The 26,917-nt window shown below is 48.0% G+C and overlaps 1 protein-coding gene across 2 annotated transcripts in view; it reads right to left on the bottom strand.

Annotated features, from left to right (window-relative positions):
• Positions 1-395: 395 nt before the first annotated feature.
• The window catches only part of LOC142310361 (uncharacterized), a 216,143-nt gene continuing 189,621 nt past the window's right edge, over positions 396-26,917 (bottom strand). The window contains exons 5-9 of one of the 2 annotated variants that reach the window (XM_075347879.1): positions 26,314-26,378; positions 10,376-10,405; positions 7,334-7,392; positions 930-965; positions 396-630 (exon numbers count right to left, since the gene is read on the bottom strand). In XM_075347879.1, coding sequence (XP_075203994.1) covers position 965; positions 7,334-7,392; positions 10,376-10,405; positions 26,314-26,378 — 155 coding nt within the window. In that variant the 3' untranslated portion in view covers positions 396-630; positions 930-964. The remainder of the gene's footprint in view (positions 631-929; positions 966-7,333; positions 7,393-10,375; positions 10,406-26,313; positions 26,379-26,917) is intronic. The other variant, XM_075347881.1, reaches the window with a different exon arrangement.

Genomic DNA, 26,917 nt, shown 5'->3' with positions numbered 1-26,917 from the left:
CTGCGGTTTCACACACACACAACGATGTGTGCTGCCGCAGGAATGAGGAACAACATCGCTAATTAGAAATAAACGATTTTTGGTTTTAGGACGAGCTCTCCACGGCACACGATTTGTGCCGCTTTTGCGATCGTTTTAGATCGCACAAAACTGTTACACACTACGATATCGTTAATGACGCCGGATGTGCGTCACAAACAACGTGACCCCGATGATGAAACATTAACGATATCGTAGCGTGTAAAGCCCCCTTAAGTGTTGCACATCCCACCCAAAGTCATACATACACGAGGGCTCCTTGGTGGAGGAGCGCAAAGCCTGTACGGCCCGGCGTCCGTGCCTTCCTTCACATGAATGAAGAGTCCAACGCACCCTCAATGCGAATCATACCTGCTTTATTATGAAGCAACATTTCATGACATAGATTGCTGCTTTTTGAAACGGCACCAAGATATACCAGTCTCATCATAATTGATTATGTCTCAGTACATACAATACAAAAAATACATAAGAATCAAAATGATAAATCAAAATCATAAGAGCTGATTAACACACATTAACACATCAAGTGACAGGAATGGTGCCAGTATTCGATGCCAATGTAAATCTTCATTAAGAACTGGGCTGTAACTGTAAGAGGAGGAGGAAACATTAGTAATGTAGCATTGGTACGGCAAACAGTCTGCACTTAACACAATGAAAAAGTAAAATTCTAGATTTCAATCGGCAGAGGCCACTGAACCAATCTATCTTCTTACATAGAACTTGACCGAAATGAAAAATGATCACCGACACATTTTGGTGGAGGGGAATTCACTTATGAACTGAAAGTGTAATTGGGAAATGTTATATTGTCCACAAAAAAAATTTGTGCTCTGTATTATAATGGATGTGCGCCATTTCTGGTATGAACCATTGTCTGCTCTTACCTTAAATTATATGATCTGTTGGAGACGATCGTGTTTCTAAAAAATAGGGACATTTTAGAAACCTTAGATTGTGAATTTATTCCTGCAGATACAAAAAAGTGCAGTGGGCCTACAGTATACCTTGGGCAGTAATTAGTGGTAGGTTAATGTGCTCCCCACTGCTTGTTACTTGATCGAGCCTTGAGCATTGGAGTTTGAAAATGCTCGAGTTGCCCATTGACTTACATTATGCTCGGTATTCAATTTGCGTTGGCACAATCCAATGCTCAATTGAGTAACAAGCAGTGGCGAGCACATTCACCTATCACTAGCAGTAATGTATTATCTACTGGTTGTATATTGTTCCAGTAATATACAGTATATCTGATGACCACAGTGCCATATAAAAAGTATACGAGTGTGGCCCATCATAAAGCGTCTCTGAGTAAAAGGTCCCCAATGAACCTTTTCCCATCCCTCCAGACCACAAGACACCAGCAAAGGTTGAGAACATGTGTCATCCCCTCACCATAGCTATAGGATGTCTTGTTCCACCTGAGCTATCACTCCAGTGTTGGCTGAGAGCCTGTCTGGGCCTTGAAATAGAGGGGAATGTGTTCAAATCAGAAAAAGTGCCAAGTGAATGGGTTTCTGAAACCCAATGAGCTATGGCAGCCCATTGAAACTATTACTGGAGTGCTTTATACATTCAAATAGGCCAATTTCATGGTTTTAAAGTGAACTAATCACCAGCATTTTCATATATAAGCTAAAGCCAGTGCTATACTGGTACTATCAGGCTGATTCTCTATATACCTGTAGTGGTCAGCTCGGATGTTTAGGTTTTGAAATATTAGAAAGTAAAGTTTATAAAATCATCAGTTTCTTGAGTGACAGCTGCTGAGGATCAGATAATATCTGGGGGGTATTTTTATAGTTATCCCCTCCCTCTGTTAAAATTAGCATAAGTATTATACAATCAGTTTAATATTTGACGTGCAGGACCTGTGCTGAAGTCATACCCATGTGACCAGAAGGGGCGGGACCTCAGCCAACAGAAAAATGTTGCTCCCTGGTATCAGCTCTGTTGGCTGAGGCCACGCCCCTTCTGATCACATGGGTATGACCTCAGCACAGGTCCTGCAAGTCAAATATTAAATTGATTGTATAATACTTATGCTAATTAGTATATTCCCATTATTTAATAAAAACCTCAGTCCAGGCACTAATAAGAAAAGATATTGCACTTGATCTTAAAGAAGTTGTCCAGTTACCAAAACTGATTTTTTTTTTTCTGATAAATCTTGCTAATATGTGCCCCTCAACACATCTATTATGTTTTTTCAGCAAAATTACCTTTCATTGTGCACTAGCAGCACATGCTCATTGCTGGCTCCAGCTCTGATGGGGTTAATCTCTCCTCTGACTTCCTGTGTTCAGTTCCTACAAGTCCCAGAATTCTTTGTGGCTCTAGGGCGGTGTCTGGCTTATCTAACACACCCATTGTGTCTAATACACCCACTCTGCTCCCACCCAAACCCTCCTCCCTGCCTCTTCCCAGTGGATGTGCACTCAGAGAAATCACAGATACAGCAGCTCTGCACAGCCAGGGGAAGAAAGTGTGTGCGCGTGTATATACAGTGTGTGTGTGTGTATATACAGTGTGTGTATGTGTGTATATACAGTGTGTGTGCGTATATACAGTGTGTGTGCGTATATACAGTGTGTGTGTGTATATACAGTGTGTGAGTGAGTGTGTATGTGAGTGTGTATGTCATACTCACCTGTCTGCAGGGTCCGGGTGCCATGCCTGCTTCCAGCCCCTGTCTCGGTACCGCCGCTTCGGCTGTGTGCAGTCTCCCCGGGGCACGCACGAAGCTTGCAGGACCTGGCGGTGGATCACCTGATGCAGTCACCTGACGCATCAGCTGATCGTAGTCTCGCCGGCTTTTTCGCGCCCGGCCGGCTATCAGCTGATCCTGCCGTCAGGGGACTTCATCAGCTGATTACCGGCAGCTCCTGCAGTGATGGGCCAGGATCAGACTCCGCTCCAGGAGCTGCCGGTCATCAGCACAGACGTGAGTATTTATTTATTTATTTTTTTTTTTGCACTGATGCATCTGCTGATTGTATAATCGGCTTTTATACAATCAGCTGATGTATGATGTGATTCACATCCTTTATCCTGACACATCATCTGATCGCTTTGCCTTCCAGCAAACCGATCAGATGATATTGGATCCGGATTGGACGGCGCGGGACCCTGACCCAGGATTACTGCGGAGGGGGGTTTATTTCAATAAAGATGGAGTCACTAATTGTGTTGTGTTTTATTTCTAATAAAAATATTTTTCTGTGTGTTGTGTTTTTTTTTTTTTTTTATCATTACTAGAAATTCATGGTGGCCATGTCTAATATTGGCGTGACACCATGAATTTCGGGCTTAGGGCTAGCTGATAATATACAGCTAGTCCTAACTCCATTATTACCCGGCTAGCCACCCGGCATCAGGGCAGCTGGAAGAGTTGGATACAGCACCAGAAGATGGCGCTTCTATGAAAGCGCCATTTTCTGGGGTGGCTGCGGACTGCAATTCGCAGTGGGGGTGCCCAGAAAGCATGGGCACCCTTCACTGTGGATTCCAATCCCCAGCTGCCTAGTTGTACCCGGCTGGACACCAAAATTAGGCGAAGCTCACATCATTTTTTTTTTTAAATTATTTCATGAAATTCATGAAATAATTAAAAAAAAAAAAGGGCTTCTCTATATTTTTGGTTCCCAGCCGAGTACAACTAGGCAGCTGGGGGTTGGGGGCAGCCCGTACCTGCCTGCTGTACCCGGCTAGCATACAAAAATATGGCGAAGCCCACGTCATTTTTTTTTTTCTTTTTGGGTAAAAAACTGCATACAGTCCTGGATGGAGGATGCTGAGCCTTGTAGTTCTGCAGCTGCTGTCTGCTCTCCTGCATACAATGAACATTTTGAATAAGGAAATGACATCAGACCTTTTTTATTTTTTTCATCAACAATCTTTAATGGCATTGTGCACTGATTAAAAACGCAGTGAGCAAAAACGCAGCAAAAAAGGCACCAAATCGCGGCAAAAACGTGACATGCAGCATCCGGTCACCTGCACTACAAGTGCCAGAGTGGAGAAAGATAGTGACATGCAGCACACTATGTGTCAGAGCAGAGCATGTCACTGTCTCCACTCCGCTGACCTCACAGCCCGTACACGCTGCGATGGATGCAGGGGGGACACAGAACAAGTAATCGGCCGACACTGGAGTCATCTGATTACTTGGGATGAATTGAGCAGTAAAATGCTCTGGTGCTCGATGGGCGAAGCCCATGCCGTTTTTTTTAAAAAAAAATTAATTAAAAATAAAAAATAAAAAAAAATCACATTGTTTGTGGGCTCCCGCTGCATTTTCTGTTGCTAAGGGTAACCAAAGCAGCTACTGGCTGCTAGCCTCCGCTGCTTGGTCTTTCACTGGCAATAGAAATGCAGGGAAGCATTTTTTTTTTTTTTTTATAAAGGTTTTTCCCTGAAAACGTTTTTAAGAAAATGACGTGGGCTTCGCCATATTTTTGTATGCTAGCCAGGTACAGCAGGCAGCTACGGGCTGCCCCCAACCCCCAGCTGCCTAGTTGTACCCGGCTGGGAACCAAAAATATAGAGAAGCCCTTTTTTTTTTTTATTTCATGAATTTCATGAAATAATTAAAAAAAAAAATGACATGGGCTTCGCCGAATTTTTTGAGTCCAGCCAGGTACAACTAGGCAGCTGGGGATTGGAATCCGCAGTGAAGGGTGCCCAAACTTTCTGGGCCCCCCGCTGCGAATTGCAGTCCACAGCCGCCCCAGAAAATGGCGCTTTTATAGAAGCGCCATCTTCTGGCGCTGTATCCAACTCTTCCAGTGGCCCTGGTGGCAGGTGGCACGCTGGGTAATAAGGGGTTAATACCAGCTATGTTTTACCCGCTGGTATAAAGCCCGAGATTCTAAATGTCAGGCCAAGGTTGACCTGGCCATTAAGAATCTCCAATAAAGGGTTAAAAAAAAAAGACCACACAGAGAAAAATACTTTATTAGAAATAAATACACAGACACAGTAGGGACTCCATGTTTAATACTCCCTCTCACCCCTCCACGATGGAGAGATTTCTGTACTGACCATGCCAGGAGAGAGCGAGGGAAAAGAGAGCGAGCGAGGGGGGGAGGAAAAGAAAGCGAGGGGGGGGGGAAAGAGAGCGAGCGGGGGGGGAAAGAGAGCGAGCGGGGGGGAGAAGAGAGCGAGGGGGGGAGGAAAAGAGAGCGAGGGGGGGAGGAAAAGAGAGCGAGGGGGGGAGGAAAAGAGAGCGAGGGGGGAGGAAAAGAGAGCGAGGGGGGAGGAAAAGAGAGCGAGGGGGGGAAAAGAGAGCGAGGGGGGAGAAAAAAAGAGAGCGCGGGAGGAAAAAAAGAGCGCGGGAGGAAAAAAAGAGCGCAGGGGGAGGAAAAGAGAGCGAGGGGGAGGAAAAGAGAGCGAGGGGGGAGGAAAAGAGAGCGAGGGGGGAGGAAAAGAGAGCGAGGGGGAGGAAAAGAGAGCGAGGGGGGAGGAAAAGAGAGCGCAGGGGGGAGGAAAAGAGAGCGCAGGGGGGAGGAAAAGAGAGCGCAGGGGGGAGGAAAAGAGAGCGCAGGGGGGAGGAAAAGAGAGCGCAGGGGGGAGGAAAAGAGAGCGCAGGGGGGAGGAAAAGAGCGCAGGGGGGAGGAAAAGAGAGCGAGGGGGGGAGGAAAAGAGCGAGGGGTGAGGAAAAAAGAGCGAGGGGGGAGGAAAAGAGAGCGCAGGGGGGAGGAAAAGAGAGCGAGGGGGGAAGAGAGCGAGGGAAAAGAGAGGGGAGGGGAGAGAGGGATAAGAGGGGAGAGAGGGATAAGAGGGGGGCAGAGAAGAGGGGGAAGAGGGGAGGGGGAGAAGAGTGGGGGGAGAGAAGAGAGTGGGGAAAGAACAGGGGGGGGGGGCAGAGGTGCTCTGTCACCAACTGTCTCCACTCTGTGACTTGTGGTGCAGGTGACAGAGTGCAGACAGTTGGTCCCATGCAGCAGGACAGATGGCAGAGCACAGCGGTGACATGCCTGCCAGTGTCTTGCTGCTGGGAGGAGCAGATGATCACACTGCCCGACACCGGCCGCTCTCCTTACATTGCAGCAGAGCGGGCGGGTGGACAGTGTGAGCACATACTTTACATGCAGGGGGGGATTCAGCTAAAGACCCCCCCTGTACTGCACACTGGCGCCCCGTGTCTCAGCCTCTCTGCAGGACGCCGGCTCCACAGTGACGTCCTCCGGCTCCTCCCCTCGATGCTGGGCTGTGACGTGCGGTAGTCACCGCCCACAGCCCTGTCACTCAATCTGAGTGGCGCCGGCATCCTGTGACGTACCCGTCTTGTTTGAGAGCCCGGAAATGCCGGGACGTCAGAGGATGCCGGCGGCCACAGCTCCAGGGGGTCATGTGACTGGCACTGAGCGTGCAGGATAGCGCCGCTCAGTGCCAGAACTGGAAACAGAAGGCAATGGAGAAGACGCCTAGAAAGGTAAGTATAGCTCATACAGAAAATAAAAAAAATGGGTGAACCACCCCTTTAAGCAAAATTCCAAGAAGAATATGGACTATGTGACAGTAATGTGTTAATATATAGGGCTATACGTGAAGACAAAGGCTTTGTCCATACATTGTAGATTTGTCACTTTTTTATGAGCAGATTTGTCAGAAAACATGACTTTTAAGTTTTCATTGGCTGTAAGCCATAATCATCAACATTAACAGAAATAAACACATGAAATAGATCACTCTGTTTGCACTGACTCTATATAATATATAGGAATAGATCCCTCTGTGTGTAATGACTCTTTATATTATATAGGAATAGATCCCTCTGTGTGTAATGACTCTATACAATATATAGAATTAGATCCCTCTGTGTGTAATGACTCTATATAATATATAGGAATAGATCCCTCTGTGTGTAATGACTATATAATATATAGGAATAGATCCCTCTGTGTGTAATGACTCTATATAATATATAGGAATAGATCACTCTGTGTATAATGACTATATATAATATATAGAAATAGATCCCTCTGTGTGTAATGACTCTATATAATATATAGAAATAGATCACTCTGTTTGCAATGACTCTATATAATATATAGGAATAGATACCTCTGTGTGTAATGACTCTATAAAATATATTGGAGTAGATCCCTCTGTGTGTAATGACTCTATATAATATATGCGTTTCACTTTTTGTATTGAATTACTGAGATAAATTAACTTTTTGATGATACTCTAATTAATTGAGATGCACTTGTATGGTTATATTTCCTTGTGGGTTGTGGCATACTGTGTTCAGAGGTAAGAAAGAGAAAAACAGACTTCAGCTTACCATAAGCAACTGTGTTCAGTACTTGCAGGTGCTTGTAGTCCTCCACACCGGCCAGACAGCTGTATAAATGAGAAGGAGTGAAGAATGGACCCGTCACCACAATCTAATATGTTAAAATATCAAAAATTTATTGGGTATTTAAACGGATCCAAAACATTAGAGAACATGCATAATGGCACCTTACGTGTTTCGGACAAATAAGTAAAAACAAGTCCTTAATCATAGGTCTATAATTAAGGACTTGTTTTTACTTATTGTCCAAAACGCGTAAGGTGCCATTATGCATGTTCTCTCATGTTTTGGATCCGTTGGATTTTAAATACCCAATAAATTTTTGATATTTTAACATATTGGATTGTGGTGCCAGGTCCACTCTTAACTCCTTCTGTGTTCAGAGGTGACAGGGTTAATATCTAGCCACTCAGAGAGAGGGAGGAGTTACTGGACATGTGCAGGAAGAGAGGGAGGAGTTACTGGGCTTGTGGACTAAGAGAGGAAGGAGTTACTGGGCACGTGCAGGAAGAAAGGGAGGAGTTACTGGGCACGTGCAGGAAGAAAGGGAGGAGTTACTGGGCACGTGCAGGAAGAAAGGGAGGAGTTACTGGGCATGTGCAGGGTTCTAGTTCCTGTTAGCATGCAGTTATGATGTGTTTTTGCTAGAGACAAGACTCTGCAGTGCAGCTGTATTGGGTATATGCAGTGAAGTCTGACGTATAAAAGGTAGTAAGCTTCGCTTTGGAACTGTAACAGTGGCGGCTGAATTCTACAAAACAGGGAAATATTAATAAAATCACCCAATAAAAAATCAATTAATCTAATCAGTAAAGGGGAAGCGGAAAACTACCAATGGTCTCTTAATCACTTCATCCTTAACCTCCGGATCCCCTGATGAGTCACACACTGATGGGAAGGTAATCTGGTCTCATACTAACCACATCCCTAACCTCTGTATCCCTGAGGCAGTTGCCATTTTCCCCCCTGTGAGTCACCTTGCCAGTGAACCAGTCTAAGGAAAACAAATGGTGAGACTGTTTCTATTTATTTAAGTCACCCTTTTTATGTCTTATATCTGCAGCTTGCTACCTGCTTCTCTTGCAAAATATGGCAACAGGTGCGATTGGTGGTATATATGATAAAATCTATGTGAAAGTAATTCTTTTTTGGTTTTGATTTTACTTGGATCACATTCCGCCATGGTGCCTGTTCAATTGTATTACTCCTTTTTTAATCAATTAATTAAAGGTTAAATTTTAATCACTAAATTCTACCCTTGCTGATCTGTATGATTACCTCACCAACCAGACTAGTATAGAGGAGCAATCGCTGGCATTAAAGGAAGTGTTGCCAGCATATATAGGAGGGGAGCGAATGTGATTGGCTCCCCAGCAGCATGTGATCAAAGGAGACTAACAAGCAGCCTAGCAGAGATTAAAGGCTGCTTTACACGCTGCGATATCGTGACCAATATCGCTAGCATGTGCACCCGCCCCCATCGGTTGTGCGAAACGGGCAAATCGCTGCCCGTGGCGCACAACATCGCTCAGACCCGTCACACTACTTACCTGCCTAGCGACGTCGCTGTGACCGGCAAACTGCCTCCTTTCTAAGGGGGCGGTTTGATCAGCGTCACAGCGACGTCACAGCAGCGTCACTGAACCGCCGCCCAATAGAAGCGGAGGGGCGGAGATGAGCGCGACGTAACATCCCGCCCACCTCCTTCCTTCCTCATTGCCGGCGGCCGCAGGTAAGGTGGGGTTCCTCGTTCCTGCAGTGTCACACATAGCGATGTGTGCTGCCGCAGGAATGACGAACTACATCGTACACACAGCAGCAACGATAATCAAGATTAGGGGGGCACGTCACCGATTAGCGATTTTGAACATTTTTGCGACGATTCAAAAATCGCTCATAGGTGTTACATGCAACGACATCGCTAAAGCGGCCGAATGTGCGTCACAGATTCCGTGACCCCAACGAGATCGCTTGACCGATGTCGTAGCGTGTAAAGCGGCCTTAACTCTTGCAAGCCTGACTATAAACTACAAGTCGGTGGGTCAATGCTTAAGTCTGCCTGCGCTGATAACAGACATCAGAGCAGTCAACAGGCAGAGTGCAAGAATCTGTAGTTTCCACAGATCCTGACACTGCCTTGAAAGTCGGCCATGTTTGTAAAAACCTCCTTGTGAGGGGCATTATGGGGGTATTATATTATGTGGGGGCACTCTGAAAGCATTATAATGTGTAGACGTAGGAGGCATCAGTATGTTTGGGTGTACTGTGATTACATCATACTTTATGGGGGGCATACCGTGTAAATGTAATCATCTGTGGGTGGCAATATAGGGGAATCATACTGTGTGCGGTTCTCCATTGTGTACGGTGACACAATGTGGGCATCATTGTGTTTGTAAGGGCACTCTGGAGCAATCACAGTATGTGAGGGGGTGCATCTTATTGTGCTGGGGAGCATTGTTGGGGGACCTTATTGTGTGGCAACACTGTGAGGATTTATTATTCGGAGTACAGTATTTGTGTGGGAACACAAAAAACTGGGTAGGGTTAGAGCAGTTTTCCCAAACTCCAGTCCTCATGGTCTCCAACAGGCAGTGGCATACTGTCAATAGAGGCAGGCCACGCCACTGCTCTGGGGCCCCATGATTTCTATGTATGCCCCTGCCAACAGGTCATGTTTTCCGGATTGCCTTAGCGTTGAACAGGTGAAGGAATCATTATCAAGGCATCACCTGTAAAATACTAAGGAAATCCTGAGAACATGACCTGTTGGAGGCCATGAGGACTGGAGTTTGGGAACCATTGGGTTAGAGGTATGTCCTTAGAAAAATGTACCGCACTCAATACTTTTCCTTATCTTTCAAGTAATGAGGTCTGCATATAGATCCAAGCAAAGTGGTTGTGTAGTTATCCATATCAATGGTATCTCATCCAAGTGCTGAGTTGGATAAATAAACCACCACTTTGGATCTACAAGGAGAGAGGCCATTCCTACATATATTTAATTTGCAAAAGATAAAATCAACTTACTTTTTTCCAGATAAAAAAAATAAAAACAGCCTAGGAAAAAAAATATGAAAACGAAATAAGTAATACAGAGGTAAAAAAAAATCTATAGGACTGCGGAAAACAAATACTTTACAAACAGTGTGGAGACAGTCAGGCATGGTTTAAGAAATTATCCATTAAATTTCTGGTGTAATGTTAGTAAAGACACTAGAGTATAGCCAAGGATTACCACATTAAAGGGAACCTGTCACCAGATTTGGCGACTATAAGCCGCGGCCACCACAAGTCGGCCTTTATATACAGCATTCTAGAATACTGTATGTAAGTGCCCAGGTCGCGCTGTACAACGTAAAACACACTTTTATTATACTCACTTAGGTGGCGGTCCGGTCCGATGGGTGTCCCTGCTGTCTGGTCCAGTGCCTCCTCTCTGCGGAAATCTCGATCCTCCTTCTTCTGAGGCTCATGTGCATGACACGGCCTACGTCATGCACACTGTATATATCTCTGTCTCTCTCTTTGTCTGTCTGTCTCTTTCCCTGTCTGTCTCTTTCCCTGTCTGTCTCTTTCTCCATCTGTCTCAATCTCTTTCCCTGTCTGTCTATCTATTGCTTTCCCTGTCTATCTGTCACGTTCCCTGTCTGTCTCTTTCCCTCTCTTTCCTTGTCTGTCTCTTTCCCTCTGTCTCTTTCCCCTTGTCTGTCTCTTTGTCTGTCTCTTACCCTGTCTGTCTCTTTCCCTTTCTTTCTGTCTGTTTTCCTGTGTCTGTCTCTGTCTCTTTGTCTGTGTCTGTCTCTTAACCTGTCTCTCTCTTTCCCTCTCTTTCCCTGTCTGTCTCTTTCCCTGTTAGTCTGTCTCTTTGTCTGTGTCTGTCTCTTTGTGTCTGTCTCTTACCCTGTCTATGTCTGTTTCTTTCCCTGTCTGTGTCTGCCTCTTTCCCTGTCTATGTCTGTCTCTTTCCCTGGCTGCATTGTGACACGCCAACATTCCATATAAGGGCATGGCTGCGCATTCTTCTGAAGTTCTGGCTGCACTGTGGCTCCCAGCTCCATTCGCTTTAATGGAGGCAGGTTTTTTGGCGAATAACTTTAAAGAGTGGGGTTAAAATTTCCCCTCAAAACATAGCCTATGACGCTCTCGTGGTCCAGAAGTGTGAGTGTGCAAAATTTTGTGGCTGTAGCTGCGACGGTGCGGATGCCAATCCCGGACATACACACACACACACACACACACACACACACACACACACACACATACACACACACATTCAGCTTTATATATTAGATTATTATAGCGACATTTATTCCATGGCACTTTACAAATGAAAAAGGTATACATAAAAACTAGTACAACAATAATTAACAATACAAAGCAGACTGGTATAGGAGGAGAGAGGACCCTGCCTGCAAGGGCTCACAGTCTACAGGGAACAAAATTCTGAATACATATATTAGAAACATGAGGCTTTCCTGTGATGTAACATTTGTTAGCATAGAAACAAAAAAAATCACAAAGCCAAAAACTTATCAGCAGCCCCTTGCACACACAATTCCCGTAAGCTTGAAAACATTCCAGTTCTTGTATAGCCAACATACTCCCTTGACATGTCACCCATTGAGCATGTTTGGGATGCTCTAGATCGGTGTATACGTCAGCGTTTTCAAGTTCCTACCAATATCCAGCCATTGAAGAGGAGTGAACCAATAATCCACAGGGCACAATCAACAATGTGATCAGCTCTATGCCAAGGAAATGTGCTACACTACGAAAAGCGAATGGTGGTCATACCAGATACTGACTGGTTTTCTGACCCCTCCGAACCCCTTCAATACTGTAAAACTGCACATTTTACAGTGGCCTTTTATGATGGCCAGCCTAAAGGTGGTGTCACACACAGCGATAACGACGTCGCTGCTACGTCACCATTTTCTGTGACGTTGCAGCGACGTCCCGTCGCTGTCGCTGTGTGTGACATCCAGCAACGAGCTGGCCCCTGCTGTGAGGTTGCCGGTCGTTGCTGAATGTCCAGCTTCATTTTTTGGTCGTCGCTCTCCCGCTGTGACGCACACATCGCTGTGTGTGACACCGAGAGAGTGACAAAATGAAGTGAGCAGGGAGCAGGAGCCGGTGTCTGGCAGCTGCGGTAAGCTGTAACCGAGGTAAACATTGGGTAACCAAGGGAAGACTTTTCCCTGGTTACCCGATATTTACCTTCGTTACCAGCGTCCGCCCTCGCTGCCAGTGTCGGCTCCTGCTCTCTGCACATGTATCTGCAGTACACATCGGGTAATTAACCTGATGTGTACTGTAGCTAGGAGAGCAGGGAGCCAGCGATAAGCGCGGCTCCCTGCTCTCTGCACATGTAGCACAGCGTCATTATGATCGCTGCTGCTTCTGCTGTGTTTGACAGCTAAGCAGCGATCATAACGTCACAGAAAATGGTGACGTAACAGCGACGTCGTTGTCGCTGTCGCTATGTGTGAACCCAGCTTAAGGCACACCTGTGCAATAATCATGTTGTCTAATTAGCATCTTGATATACTGCACCTGGGAGGTGCATGGATTATCTTGGCAAAGGAGAAGTGATCACTAACACAGATTTAGACAAATTTCTGAACAATATGTGAGAGTAAAGAGGGCTTTACACGCAGCGATATCGCTAGCGATATTGCTGGTGAAAGCACACGCCCCCGTCGGTTGTGCGTCACGGGAAAATCACTGCCAGTGGCGCACAACATCGCTCGGACCCGTCACACGAACTTACCTGCTGAGCGACGTCGCTGTTGCCGGCGAACCGCCTCCTTTCTAAGGGTCACTAAGCGGCCGCCCAATAGAAGCGGAGGGGCGGAGATGAGCGGGACGTAACATCCCGTCCACCTCCTTCCTTCTGCATTGCCGGCGGCCGCACGTAAGCTGTTGTTTGTCGATCCCGGGGTGTCACACGTAGCGATGTGTGCTGCCTCGGGAACGACGAACAACCTGCGAGCTCAACAATCAACGATTTTTTGAAAAGGACTATGTGTCAATGATGGGCAATAAGGTGAGTATTTTCCATAGTTAACAGTCGCTCCTTGCTGTCACACGCAACGTCGTCGCTAACGATGCTGGATGTGCGTCACGGAATCCGTGACCCCGGCGATATATCATTAGATACGTCATTGCGTGTAACGGGGCCTTTAAAGGCTTCTGCGTCCATAGAAAAAGTCTTAAGGGGGCTTTACACGCTACGACATCGCTAATGCGAACTCGTTGGGGTCACGGAATTGGTGACACACATACGGCCGCATTAGCGATGCCGTTGCATGTGACACCTATGAGTGATTTTGAATCGTCGCAAAAAAGTGCAATATCGCTCATCCGTGACATGGGGATCCATTCTCATACATCGCTCCGTGTGACACCGCAGGAACGAGGAACATCTCCTTACCTGCCTCCCGGCCTCTATGCAGAAGGAAGGAGGTGGGCGGGTTGTTACGTCCCGCTCAGCTCTGCCCCTCCACTTCTATTGGGCGGCGGTTCAGTGACGCTGCTATGACGTTGCTGTGACACTGAACCAACCGACCCCTTAGAAAGGAGGTGGTTCGCCGGTCACAGCGACGTCGCCAGGCAGGTAAGCAGTGTGACGGGTCTGGGCGATGTTGTGCGGCACGGGCAGCGATTTGCCCGTGTCACACAACAGATGGGGGCGGGTACCCACGCTAGCGATATCGGTACCAATATCGCAGCGTGTAAAGCGGCCTTTAGATCTTAGAGTTCAGCTCATGAAATATGGAAGCAAAAACAAAAGTGTGGGTTGAGTGTTGGGTTTATATTTTTGTTCAATATACAGTATATACACTACAATTCAAAAGTTTGGGGTCACCCGGTCAATTTTGTCTTTTCCATGAAAAAGCATACTTTTATTTATCAAATGAGTTGCATAATGAATAGAAAATATAGTTCAGACATTGACGAGGTTAGAAATAATGATTTTTACTTGAAATAATAATTTTCTCCTTCACACTTTTCTTTCGTCACAGAATACTCCTTTGCAGCAATTACAGCTCTGCAGACCTTTGGCATTCTAGCTGTTAATTTGTGGAGGTAATCTGGAGATATTTCACCCCATGCTTCCAGAAGCCCCTCACACAAGTTGGATTGGCTTGTTGGGCACTTTTTGCGTACCATACGGTCAAGCTGCTCCCATAACAGCTCAATAGGGTTGAGATCTGGTGACTGGGCTGGTCACTCCATTACAGATAGAATACCAGCTGCTTGTTTCTTCCCTAAATAGTTCATGCATAATTTGGAGGTGTGCTTTGGGTCATTGTCTTGTTGTAATTGATGAAATTGGCTCCAATCAAGCGCTGTCCACATGGTATGGCATGGCATTTCAAACTGGAGTTTATTCAAAATCCCTTTTACCTTGTACAAATCTCCCACTTTACCAGCACCAAAGCAACCCCAGACCGTCACATTACCTCCACCATGCTTGACAGATGGCATCAGGCAGTCTTCTAGCATCTTTTCAGTAGTTTTGCATCTCACAAATGTTCTTCTGTGTGATCCAAACACCTCAAACTTCGACTTGTCTTTCCATAACACTTCTTTCCAATCTTCCTCTGTCCAATGTCTGTGTTCTTTTGCCCATAATAATCTTTTCCTTTTATTAGCCAGTCTCAGATATGGCTTTTTCTTTGCCACTCTGCCCTGAAGGCCAGCATCCCGGTGTCCCCTCTTCACTGTAGACGTTGACACTGGAGTTTTGCGGGTACTATTTAATGAAGCTGCGAGTTGAGGTCCTGTGAGGCGTCGATTTCTCAAAGTAGAAACTCTAGTGTACTTGTCTTGTTGCTCAGTTGTGCAGCAGGGCTCCCACTTCTCTTTCTACTCTGGTTAGAGCCTGTTTGTGCTCTCCTCTGAAGGGAGTTGTACACACCATTGTAGGAAATATTCAGTTTCTTGCCAATTTCTTGCATGGAATAGCCTTAATTTCTAAGAACAAGAATAGACTGTTGACTTTCACATGAAAGTTCTCTTTTTCTGGTCATTTTGAGAGTTTAATGGAACCAACAAATGTAATACTCCAGATTTTCAACTAGCTCAAAGGAAGATCAGTTTTATAGCTTCTCTAATCAGCAAAACTGTTTTCAGCTGTGCTAACATACTTGCACAAGGGTTTTCAAGGGATTTCTAAACATCCATTGGCCTTCTAACACAGTTAGCAAACACAATGTACCATTAGAACACTGGAGTGGTTGTTGTTGTTGGAAATGGGCCTCTACCTACCTATGGAGATATTGCTTTAAAAAACAGATGTTTGAAGCTAGAATAGTCATTTACCACATTAACAATATATAGAGTGTATTTCTGTTTAATTTATTGTTAGCTTCATTGAAAAAATGTGCTTTTCTTTCAAAAATAAGGAAATATCTAACTGACCCTAAACTTTTGAACTGTAGGGTACATACACACACACACTGAAGTGTGCCACGGTTTTAGGCAGGAAGAGAAAAAATGCAGCAAAGTAAGAATGCTTCCAAAAATAGAAGTGTTGATAATTTATTTGTATCAATTAAAAAAATGATCAGGGAAAGTGAAATCTAAATCACATTTTTATTTGGTGACCGCCCTTTTCCATTGGTTCTTCTATGTATACTTAGGACAAGGAGTCCTGGAAGTGATGATCCGGCGCCTACAGATCCCTGATCTCACATCGTCCAGTCTGTCTGGGATCAGGAGACAGAAAGATCCGCACAGCCTCACACACAGGAGATCGGGGGTCGGGGCTCCCAAAATGTTTGGAACAACCTCCTGCTGAGTTCCTTCAAACTGTGTACAAGCGAGAAGTGTACCTAGACGAAATAATGAAGGCAAAGGGTGGTCCCCAAATATAGATGTGATTTAGAATTTTCTTTTGTTTATTAACTTTACATTTTGTTAACTGAAAAAAATAATCTATTGACACTTCCATTTTTTTGAAAGCATTAATACTTTGCCTTACTTTGCAGCATTTTTTCCACGCCTGCCTAAAACCTTTACAGAATACTGTCATTATACACTCTGTTTGCAATGACTCTATATAATATACTGTGTATATATACATTTCCCTTTTTGTATTAAATTACTGAAATAAATTAACTTTTTAATATTTTAATTTACTGAGATGCACTTGTACATATGTCCACCAGGAGGTCATAAAAGATATCCGAGGGTCATTGTATTATTCTTTTAATTGCTTACTTTTTAATTGTAACTAGGGAATCCATTAGATCCCCAGTTATAGTAAAAATAGCTTAATATAGTGACAATAATCTCTAGCAGTGCTGATCTGGATCTGCTTAATCACTCCAACAATGTTGTGTTCATGTCATGTGCCCAGCAATCTTGTGAATATTCTTCTATTCACTATTAATGCTCACTAAAGGGCCTGTCACACGCTACGATATATTGGGCGATATGTCGTCGGGGTCACGTCGCTAGTGACGCACATCCGGCATCGTTTGACATATCGTTGCGTGTGACAGCAAATTGAGCAAAAAAACTCACCTTATCGTTGCTCGTTGACATGTCGCTCATTTTCAAAAATCGAACATCCTTCTGCGCGCCAGTTGTTCATTGTTCCCGAGGCAGCACACATCGCTCCGTGTGACACCCCGGGAACAATGAACTGCAGCTTACCTGCATCCCACCGGCAATGCGGAAGGAAGGATGTTACATCCCGCTCATCTCTGCCCCTCCGCTACTATTGGCTGGCCGCTGTGTGACGTCGTTGTGACGCCGAACGTCCCTCCCCCTTCAGGAAGAGGATGTTCGCCGCCCACAGCGAGGTCGTTTTGGAAGATAAGTACGTGTGACGGGGGCTTATGACTTTGTGCACCACGGGCAACAAATTGCCCGTAACGCACAAACGATGGGCGTGGGTGCCATCGCACATGCGAATGCACGATAAATCGTAACGTGTAAAGCGGCCTTTAGACTATGTGCGCACTTTGCTTTTTTACCTGCTTTTCCACTGCTTTTTCAACTGCAGCGTTTTCTTGCCAAAATGCTTGCGTTATTCTTTTTAAGCAAAGTCAATGGGACATTGAGCTTTCTTGTGCGCACTTTGCTGTTCAAAACGCTGCGTTAATTTGCATAAATTTGGGCAAAAACTCTGAGTTTAAAGAAGCAACATGTCAATTGTTTTTGCCATTTTGGCTGCGTTTCCCATCCATTCAATTTAATACAAAACTGCAGCGGTTCTAAAAGCACCGGAAAACACTAAAAACTCATGAAAACCGCAAGGTGCGCATAGGCTACTTTCTTTGCATTTTACATGCATTTTTAAAACCAAAAGCATTGTTTTTTCTGCCAGAGGATGCTTTTTTAACTGCAACTACCTCGACGCAAAGTGCGCACATAGCCTAAGGTGTACTTTGCACGTTGCGACATCACTACTGAGATGTCGTCAGGGTGAAATCGAAAGTGACACACATCCGGCGTCAGTAACGACGTCGCAACGTGTAAAGCCTAGATGCACCGATAAACAGTTGCAAAAGCATCGTAAATCGGTGATCTGTGTAGTGTCGGTCATTTTCATAATGTCGCGGCAGCGACAGGTACGATGTTGTTCCTCGTTCCTGCGGCAGCACACATCGCTGTGTATGAAGCCGCAGGAGCGAGGAACTTCTCCTTACCTGCATCCACCGGCAATGCGGAAGGAAGGAGGTGGGTGGGATGTTTACGTCCCGCTCATCTCCGCCCCTCCGCTATTGGCCGCCTGCCAGGTGACGTCGCTGTGACGCCGCATGACCCGCCCCCTTAGGAAGGAGGCGGGTCGCCGGCCAAAGCGACGTCGCAGGGCAGGTAAGTGCGTGTGAAGCTGCCGTAGCGATAATGTTCGCTACGGCAGCTATCACAAGATATCGCATGTGCGACGGGGGTGGGTACTATCGCGCTCGGCATCGCTACCATCGGCTAGCGATGTCGCAGCGTGGAAAGTACCCTTAAGTGTTATAAAGCTGGCAAAAGAGGATACAGAAGTGGTTATAAACTGCTTCTGTCTTCTCTTTAGGGTTCTGAACTATCAGAGTCAGGTAGATTGCAGGAGAGTTAAAGCAGCGATCTCCTCTGTGTCTGCCATACCCTGAAGCCTATTTGATCCTGATAAAGTAGGATCCAGTAGGCTTCTGACAGTATTAGGCTCCATTCACACCTCTGTGTGAGTGTTAACATCTGAGAAAAACGGAATAATTTTTATTCTCAGGTATTCTCCTAGTTGCAGCATTTTCTTTTCATATCCCTTTTTTTACTGCAGCAGGTAGAACTTTTTTTTAACAATGGATGTGTTAAAAATGAATGAAACATGGATGGCTCTCTGAAATACAGAGTCCGCCTTTCTAGTCTCAACCATGTCTCCCAGATCTCCTTAGGCGGGCTTTGCACGTTGCGACATCGCAAGCCGATGCTGCGATGTTGCACGCGATAGTCCTCGCCCCCATCGCAGGTACAATATCGTGTGATAGCTGGTGTAGCGAAAATTATCGCTACGCCAGCTTCACATGCACTCACCTGCCCTGCGACTGTCGCTCTGGCCGGCGACCCGCCTCCTTCCTAAGCGGGCGGGTCGTGCGGCGTCATAGCGACGTCACACGGCAGGCGTCCAATAGCGGCTGAGGGGCGGAGATGAGCAGGATGTAAACATCCCGCCCACCTCCGTCCTTCCGCATTGCCGCCGGCGGCAGGTAAGGAGATGTTCCTCGCTCCTGTGGCTTCTCACACAGCGATGTGTGCTGCCGCAGGAACGAGGAACAACATCGTACCTGTCACGGCACCGGAATTATGGAAATGTCGGTGAATGCAACGATGATACGATAACGACGTTTTTGCGCTTGTTCATCGTATCATCTAGCATTTACACAGTACGATGTCGAAAGTGACGCCGGATGTGCGTCACTTTCGATTTGACCCCACCGACATCGCACGTGCGATGTCGCAACGTGCAAAGCCGCCCTTAGACTTTAGTTGCCAAGTCTGATCCGCAAAATCTGATGAGAATAAGAGGTGTGCAGATCAATGAAGCTCTATGGGTTGGTGTAATGTTCAAGAAAAAAACAGACAGCACTAGGTTGTGTCACACGGATATAGCCTAACAATGGCAGGCAAGTATGATACACTACACTAGACGGTTCTTTATGGTCCACAGAGAGTAGAGATGAGTGAATCATTTCAATGTTAATGGAATCCCCACAAACTTTTTTTCAGATTTCTTTTTCAGATTCATTTTGAGATTTTGGGGGTTGAAAAGGATTAAAAAACCCTCAATTGTCATACTCTCCTCTCTTTGGTACCTGGTCCTCCGATCAGCTCTTTTATCATTCTTCGATCTTCTCTCCAGACCTCTAGCCAATTTCTTCTGGGTCTTCATTCACACAGTGTCAACACCACTCACTGACTTGTGTCATGCTGTGTATGACTCGCCCACCCCAGGGCTATGGGACACCCGGTGCCGGGCCGCACTAGTCCGGGGGACGTCAGTGGTGGCTGGGCCCGACTCCGTGCCCTGGTGGGGTCAATTAATATGGCTTCAGTGTTGGGGGTGATTAAAGTTTATATTTGTCGTGACGCCACCTGTGGTTTGCGGCTATTAAGCCGCCGCTGCTGTATGAGGCCTCCGGGGTGATGGAACGGCAGCAATGGTGGTACTGCTCCCCACAGGTGGAGCGGTGCCCCGGGGCAACAGTTGGTGCTTGTTTGTGTCTCTGGTGATGGAAGTCTATGCAGATGAAATAACAGAGGCAACACCAAGGGTGCAGTTTCAAGTTGTTTACTCACAGTTCCTGGGCTGCAGCACACTGGTGCCTTTGGACTGCTGGAACCCACTGTCAGGGACCTCCGCCGATCCTGGGTAGATCCTGGAATGAAAGCCGGTGCACCCCTCTATGTGTTCCTTTTCTCAGCCGTCTCCTTAAGCCTTGCTCTTGTAGGCTGAACCTGGCTCGGCCTCCACTACAGCCTCCGGGCCAGGGGCTCGCCTGTCGGTTATTTGCCCCCTTTCCAAAGTTTCTGCTGTGGGCTGTGGCCCGGGAGCTTGCAGCTTTCCCTGGGCATCGGTTTTTACTGTTGGAGATGATTTTTCCTCCTCCGGTTTCTAGGGACCGTCCCCTGTTTGCAGCTTGATCCTTCCACCGATGTTCCTGTGGAACAGGCCACGAGCCTAAAAGCTATCTGTGGCCCTGGAATCCCTTCTTTTCTCTACTTGGTGTCACCTGGACCCTCTGAGTCCCAGGATCTTCACCAGGAAGCGTCACTTTCTTCTCTTGCTCCTGTCTGACTAGAGCAGTACTCTTTCCACTCTTCTGCCTCCCGCAGAACTCCTTCTTCCTCCTTCCACTTCGTCTCTCTTCCTTCAACTCCTTCTCACTACTCCTCTAACTCCTCACTCCTCTGCTCCTCCTGGCAGACTGACTAAACTTGACTTTCCTTGTCTACTCTGCTCTCGGGTGACTCCTCCCACCCCCCCACTGCTAAGCTACCACCCTATGGGAGCAGGGATGGGTCTTAAGGCCCCTCCCAGCATGCAGCATGGGAGGGTTGCTGCCACTGTCCCTGGTCCCTGTGTGTGCCTAAGAATGGGCCTGTGGACCGGCGTTCACTCCTTTCCTTACCCAGGATGGGACATCACACCTCTGGCTGGGGTGCAATGTCTCTGTGGCGACGGAAGCCTCAGGGGCGCCACATGTACATTCACACGGGGCCTTGTCAATGGAAGACCCAACCAGAAGTGGCCAGAGGCATGGAACAAAACCTTCAGGGGTGGTGGCTCGAGGGTCTCGGACCCGGGGGTCTCGCAGACACGCCGAATAAATAGGGGTACGTAGATGTATGGGCTAGGCCGTAGTAAGTTCGTGATGCCACCCACGGTGTGTGGTGAGGTGGGACACCACCGCTGCTGTTACGGGACACCCGGAGGAGATGTTGTGCAGCAAGTTGTTAACCCTTCCGTGGGCAGGGATGGTGGCCCCGGGACCCAGTTGGTGCATGCAGGGGAGATAGTGTACTCACTGTTAGTAAAACACACAAGTCGCTGGTAAACCAAGGTGGCGGTGGCCAGTGCCGTGGCCGGTTGCGTTCAGGATCCCCCACCCGGCTAGTGGTCTCTACCCTTTTCCTGCACTGCTTTGTGTAAGGTGGACTTTCCTAGTATGAAACTCAGGAGTCCGCTCCCGGCTGGATGTGGCCTAAGGAGCCGTGCCCGCAGACGCTGGCCCGTGGGATCTATGGGCCCTGGTGGTGACCTCTTATCCCTAATCGGTGGATTGTTGTCTTCTATGAGGGACTTTGGGTGGGACAGGACCTCTAGTCCTGGCCTCAATCGGTTAATTAACCAGCTCCAGTAGGTTCTGGTCCTTTCTTCAGGGTCCGAGTACCCCCCTTTGTGCTACGGTTTCCGGGTCGGTTCCCCGTGTCGGTACCGGCGGGCTAGAACCCTGGCCCGGTCCACCTCGGTTCCACCGAGCCGTCTTCCCGTCTCCTACTGACGGAGAACACCGTCTGCCTCCTAGCCAAGGCACCAGGGCTCCTACCCTGGTACCGTTCAACTTGAACTTCACTGCTGGAGCTACCCCTAGCTCCAGCCCACACTCCTCTCCAAACTGAACCACAAACTAATCTAATCTCCTTGTTTTCCCACCCCGGGCTGTCTGGACCCCTGGATGGGCGTGTTCCAACCGCCTGGTCACGCCCACTGGTGTGTCTGTCTGTCCCCAAGGGGGGTGACTAGGGTTTACTGGTTGGCTCTGTGTTTCCTAGTGAGGGAAGGTGTAATGCGGGGGCCTATTTGGGACTACCTGGTTTTGCCAGGGCGTCACACTTCCCCTTGGTTAAACACAGACCGTCCGCGGGCTGTCCGACCACCACCGGTTTATTTTTACTGCGAAGGAGATAAAACGGATAAAACATTTTACAAATATAATAACATAATTACATTTCAAGAATATTTTGTTTTTCTTCCCTTTTTGGAGGCATGTTGCTTAACCGTTACACATACATAACCGGGATGGGACGGACCAGGTCCTTTTTCACTTCACCCACCCAAAACAACCTAGCCCTGGTACCACCACTAAAACACACACGTTGGCACCCCTTGCCCAAGTCCAGGTTAGGTCCGGGTGTTGCCCAAGCGGGCCCGGTAAAAAGTTCCTTACCCAGCAGTCCTTTTCAAGGGCCCCACGTCTAGGGGACCCCTGACCCGGAGGGTAGTCACCGGTTTCATTGGTGACAGGGCCTCGTCCTACTCTACCGCAGGCCCATCCTCCAACCAGCCTCTCCAGAGACTGCGGTTTGGTGAAAAGGTCAGCCTGGGGAATATTTACAAGGCCCAATAGTTTATGGGTTGGCCTGCAAGTTCTCAGCCGTTGTCCTTGGTTTAACTTATAAAATGGGAAACTTTAAAGGCACACTGTCCCAACGGGGAACTGAACTGTGGGTAGCCGGGAACCGCTACCTAAACATCTTCTTCATGAACTTCGGGACCGGAGAATGGCGGAGAGGGGTGGACGTGCAGCTGAGCCCCCATTCTCACTCTCCTCCTGACGTCCAGGGCAAACCACCCCCTCTTGCCGCAGTGCCGTGTGTAGGTCACTAGTTTTCCGGATTCCAGGTCCCGGTCAGGATGGCCAACAGGCAGATGAGGGGCCACATCCCTCCGGGACACGAAGATCTCGGCCTCCATGCCCGGCTCGTATATGAACCCCCACCCCTTTTGGGGGTTAAAGTGCTGGACCTGGCCTTTGTACGTCGGGTCCCTCACCCGGAACGTGGCGTTCCTTAGGTTGTCCTTTTCGGCGTAGGTCTGGGACAGGACCTCCGCCTTCCTCTTCTCCCGTGCAGCTATTTCCCTGCCCAGCTGGCGCTGCTGCCGCTCCCAGTATGGAGCATCTGCGGCCTGCTCTGGTTTATTCTGCGCGGGGGATGGGCCCAACCGGAGTCCCTCCGTGTCGGCTACGACCGGCACCTTTGGTAACGGGAGATCCCGCTGTGTCATGGCCTGCTCGGCTACTTGGAAGCTGCAACCCCGCGGCGCCTCAGCCGAGGCCTGGAACCTGGGAGCGGCCAGCGTCACCTGCTGTGCCGACTTTCGGCCGGGAACCACCTCCGCTTTGACCGGGCGGACTGCCGGGGCCATTGTCATCTGGGGCGCGGCCTCTTCCGGGATCGGTGGCGGGTCCAAGGCAGGACGGGGCACCTTTCGGGCGCTGGTCTGCCTTCGAGTCGGTACGGGTGACGGGGCGGTGACTGGCTGGCTGCTGGTGGCTTCTTCTGGCTGGTCCTCACGGGCCGACGGGACGGGCACTGCTGCCGGTGTTGGTGGCAGCAGACCGAGTGGGGTGCCAGCGGCAAGTGCGGGCAGTGAGGGAGGCAGCGTGGCGGGCAGGGGCAGGCCGGGCCCCTCAGCCTGGTCGGCCGGTCCCTGAGAGACATAGGGGCATGGGTTGCTTACCCGCTCCTCCAAGGTTGCCTCCACTTCACGAGCCCGCACGGCTGCAGCCAGCTCCGCCATCTCAGCTGTCCATCGCTCCAAGATATAGCACACCTGCGCCTGGATCCGGCGGCACATGCGTTCCGTCTGGGCTTCTACCCAGGACGCTGTTCCGGGCACGGGCTCCTGCACCCCGGGCTTGCCAGACGGGTCTGCCATGTTGCTTTGGTTGTGTCCAGGAACAAGAAGGGTGGCAGGGTCCTGGAGTCCCTGCCCTTTATCTGCTCGGTCACATGCTGCAGACTCTTCACCCGCCCCCCTTGGTCTTTTGCTGGCACTCTTCTTTTAGGTCTGCTGGTTTTGTTTTGCGACTTCCGGCCTCACTTTCCGGCCGCGTTCCCAGGGGGTGGGGCTTCAGCTTTCGTGCCCATTTCTCGAAATAGAAGACACTGGGCTGTAGTTTTTCGAGCCAAAATGGCGACCAAAATAGCGACTTCTGAAAATTTGGCAACGGATCACCACTGACTGTCCAATACAAGGCACACTTCCACAAGGTAAGTGGATGGGTAAGTGTCCTGTTCATGTCACCAAGTTTCGGCATTTGCCGCCCCGTGCCAGCAGCCGACGCTGCTCGGTCCCGGACCTTCAGGGGTGGTGGCTCGTGGGTCTCCGGACCAGGGGGTCTCGCGGACATGCCGAATAAATAGGGGGACGTAGATGTACGGGCTAGGTCGTAGTAAGTTTGTGACGCCACCCACGGTGTGTGCTGAGGTGGGACACCACCGCTGCTGTTACGGGGCACTCGGGGGAGATGTTGTGCAGCAAGTTGTTAACCCCTCCATGGGCAGGGATGGTAGCCCCGGGATCCGGTTGGTGCATGCAGGGGAGATGGCGACCGCAGGGGGTGCTGCTGTACTCACTGTTAGTGAAACACACAAGTCGCTGGTAAACCAAGGTGGCGGTAGCCGGTGCCGCAGCCGGTTGCGTTCGGGATCCCCCACCCAGCTGGTGGTCTCTACCCTTTTCCTGCACTGCTTTGTGTACTTTCCTAGTGTGAAACTCAGGAGTCCGCTCCCGGCTGGATATGGCCTAAGGAGCCGTGCCCGCAGATGCTGGCCCGTGGGATCTATGGGCCCTGGTGGTGACCTCTTATCCCTAATCGGTGGATTGTTGTCTTCTATGAGGGACTTTGGGTGGGACAGGACCTCTAGTCCTGGCCTCAATCGGTTAATTAACCAGCTCCAGTAGGTTCTGGTCCTGGCTTCAGGGTCCGAGTAACCCCCTTTGTGCTACGGTTTCCGGGTCGGTTCCTCGTGTCGGTACCGGCGGGCTACAACTCTGGCCCGGTCCACCTCGGTTCCACCGAGCCGTCTTCCCATCTCCTGCTGACGGAGAACACCGTCTGCCTCCTAGCCAAGGCACCAGGGCTCCTACCCTGGTACCTTTCAACTTGAACTTCACTACTGGAGCTACCCCTAGCTCCAGCCCACACTCCTCTCCAAACTGAACCACAAACTAATCTAATCTCCTTGAATTCCCGCCCTGGGCTGTCGGGACCCCTGGATGGGCGTGTTCCAACCACCTGGTCACCACTGGTGTGTCTGTCTATCCCTAAGGGGGGTGACTAGGTTTACTGGTTGACTGTGTGTTTCCTAGTGAGGGAAGGTGTTATGCAGGGGCCTATTTGGGACTACCTGGATTTGCCAGGGCGTCACAGAAGAGCCGAATGGAGGACCAGTGGAAAGATAGGTATGCGGAGGGCTGAAGATAACTGAGAAGAAAAGGACTTTTTTAACCCCTTTTAAACATTCAATTTGCATTAAATTTATTGATATGACTTGAATTTTCGTCCTCTTGAATGGAACATCCGGCTGAATGGAACTTCTGGAGATTTACTCAACTGTACCTGAAAATTGATCATCCGGCCGAATCGAATGTCTGGAGCTTCACTGAACTCTACCTGAGAAATGAGCATCCTACCAAATCGAATTAATTTTTGGAGATTCAGTCAACTCTACCTGACAATTGAACATCCGACCGAATTTAATTTCTGGAGATTCACTCAACTCTACCAGAGAGTCTTGAGACTTTCATTCCTAACTTGCTCTGCTTCACTGGATCCATTAATATTTTGACTCACATTTTCCCTAATTTTTTTATTGCATTTTCAGAACATCTCTGAAGTCCAGCATATTACGAGTACATTTCCAGAAATTTAGTGGGCTATTAATAACATTCCTGGGGGTCCACAATCTCGACGATGTCATTAATTACCTACTAGATTTCTAAATATGGTGGCACTGACTTGAGAGTTCAAATTCCTCTCAGTAGTGATAGGGATGAAATCCCATATGTTCCCTACATTATGATGACACCGGCATCAAAGAGTATTTGAATAAAATAGGTTATAGCATAGCAAAAAATGACTAAGTATGACAGTAGTACTAATACGATATGTTAGTATTGCGTTAGTTTATGTGACATGATGCCATTTATGAAACAACATACCGGTACTTACCAGCAAAATAACACCAACACAGACACCCAAAATGATTCCTATAATGACCCCCGTTTGTGAAGGCACTAAAGAGAACACATGTTTAGATGGTAAAGACATTTTGAAAGCTGAAGTAATGAAAAAGTTGGACAACTTCAACCAATTATCTTGCTCAAATTCAATTATTTTCATAACTGGATCAAGGTCCTTAGATACATTAGAAATTTGTTATCACATTCAAATTATTTTACGAGTCTTAAAGGGCTACCTAGATAGTGGTGGTGGCAGCCGTGGGCCCACTCATATGCCACAGTCCCACTCTCAACTACCTGCAGTGTGCAGAGCGTAGCAGTCATATCACAACTGGTTGCTGCTCTCTGTGGAACAATTATTGAGCTCAGCTTTATCAGTTGATCTGCTGCCTCTACAAAGCATAGAAGCTGACTTTGTAACTGGCTGCCTGACGGTGCACAATTACGAGCAAAAGGGTAACGATATTTTGAACGTTTGACTTTTAGGCTCTATATCTCTCCATCCACTACAGCTCTGAACATAAGACCACCTTTATTTTATAGATAATCATCTTTGCTATCTCATACATAAATTTGACTTACAACTATTTAGT

Source organism: Anomaloglossus baeobatrachus, chromosome 5 (genome assembly GCF_048569485.1).
Source record: "Anomaloglossus baeobatrachus isolate aAnoBae1 chromosome 5, aAnoBae1.hap1, whole genome shotgun sequence".
NCBI lineage: Eukaryota > Metazoa > Chordata > Amphibia > Anura > Aromobatidae > Anomaloglossus > Anomaloglossus baeobatrachus.
Note: the sequence above shows the minus strand (reverse complement) of the source record. Positions and strands in the feature narration are given on the sequence as shown.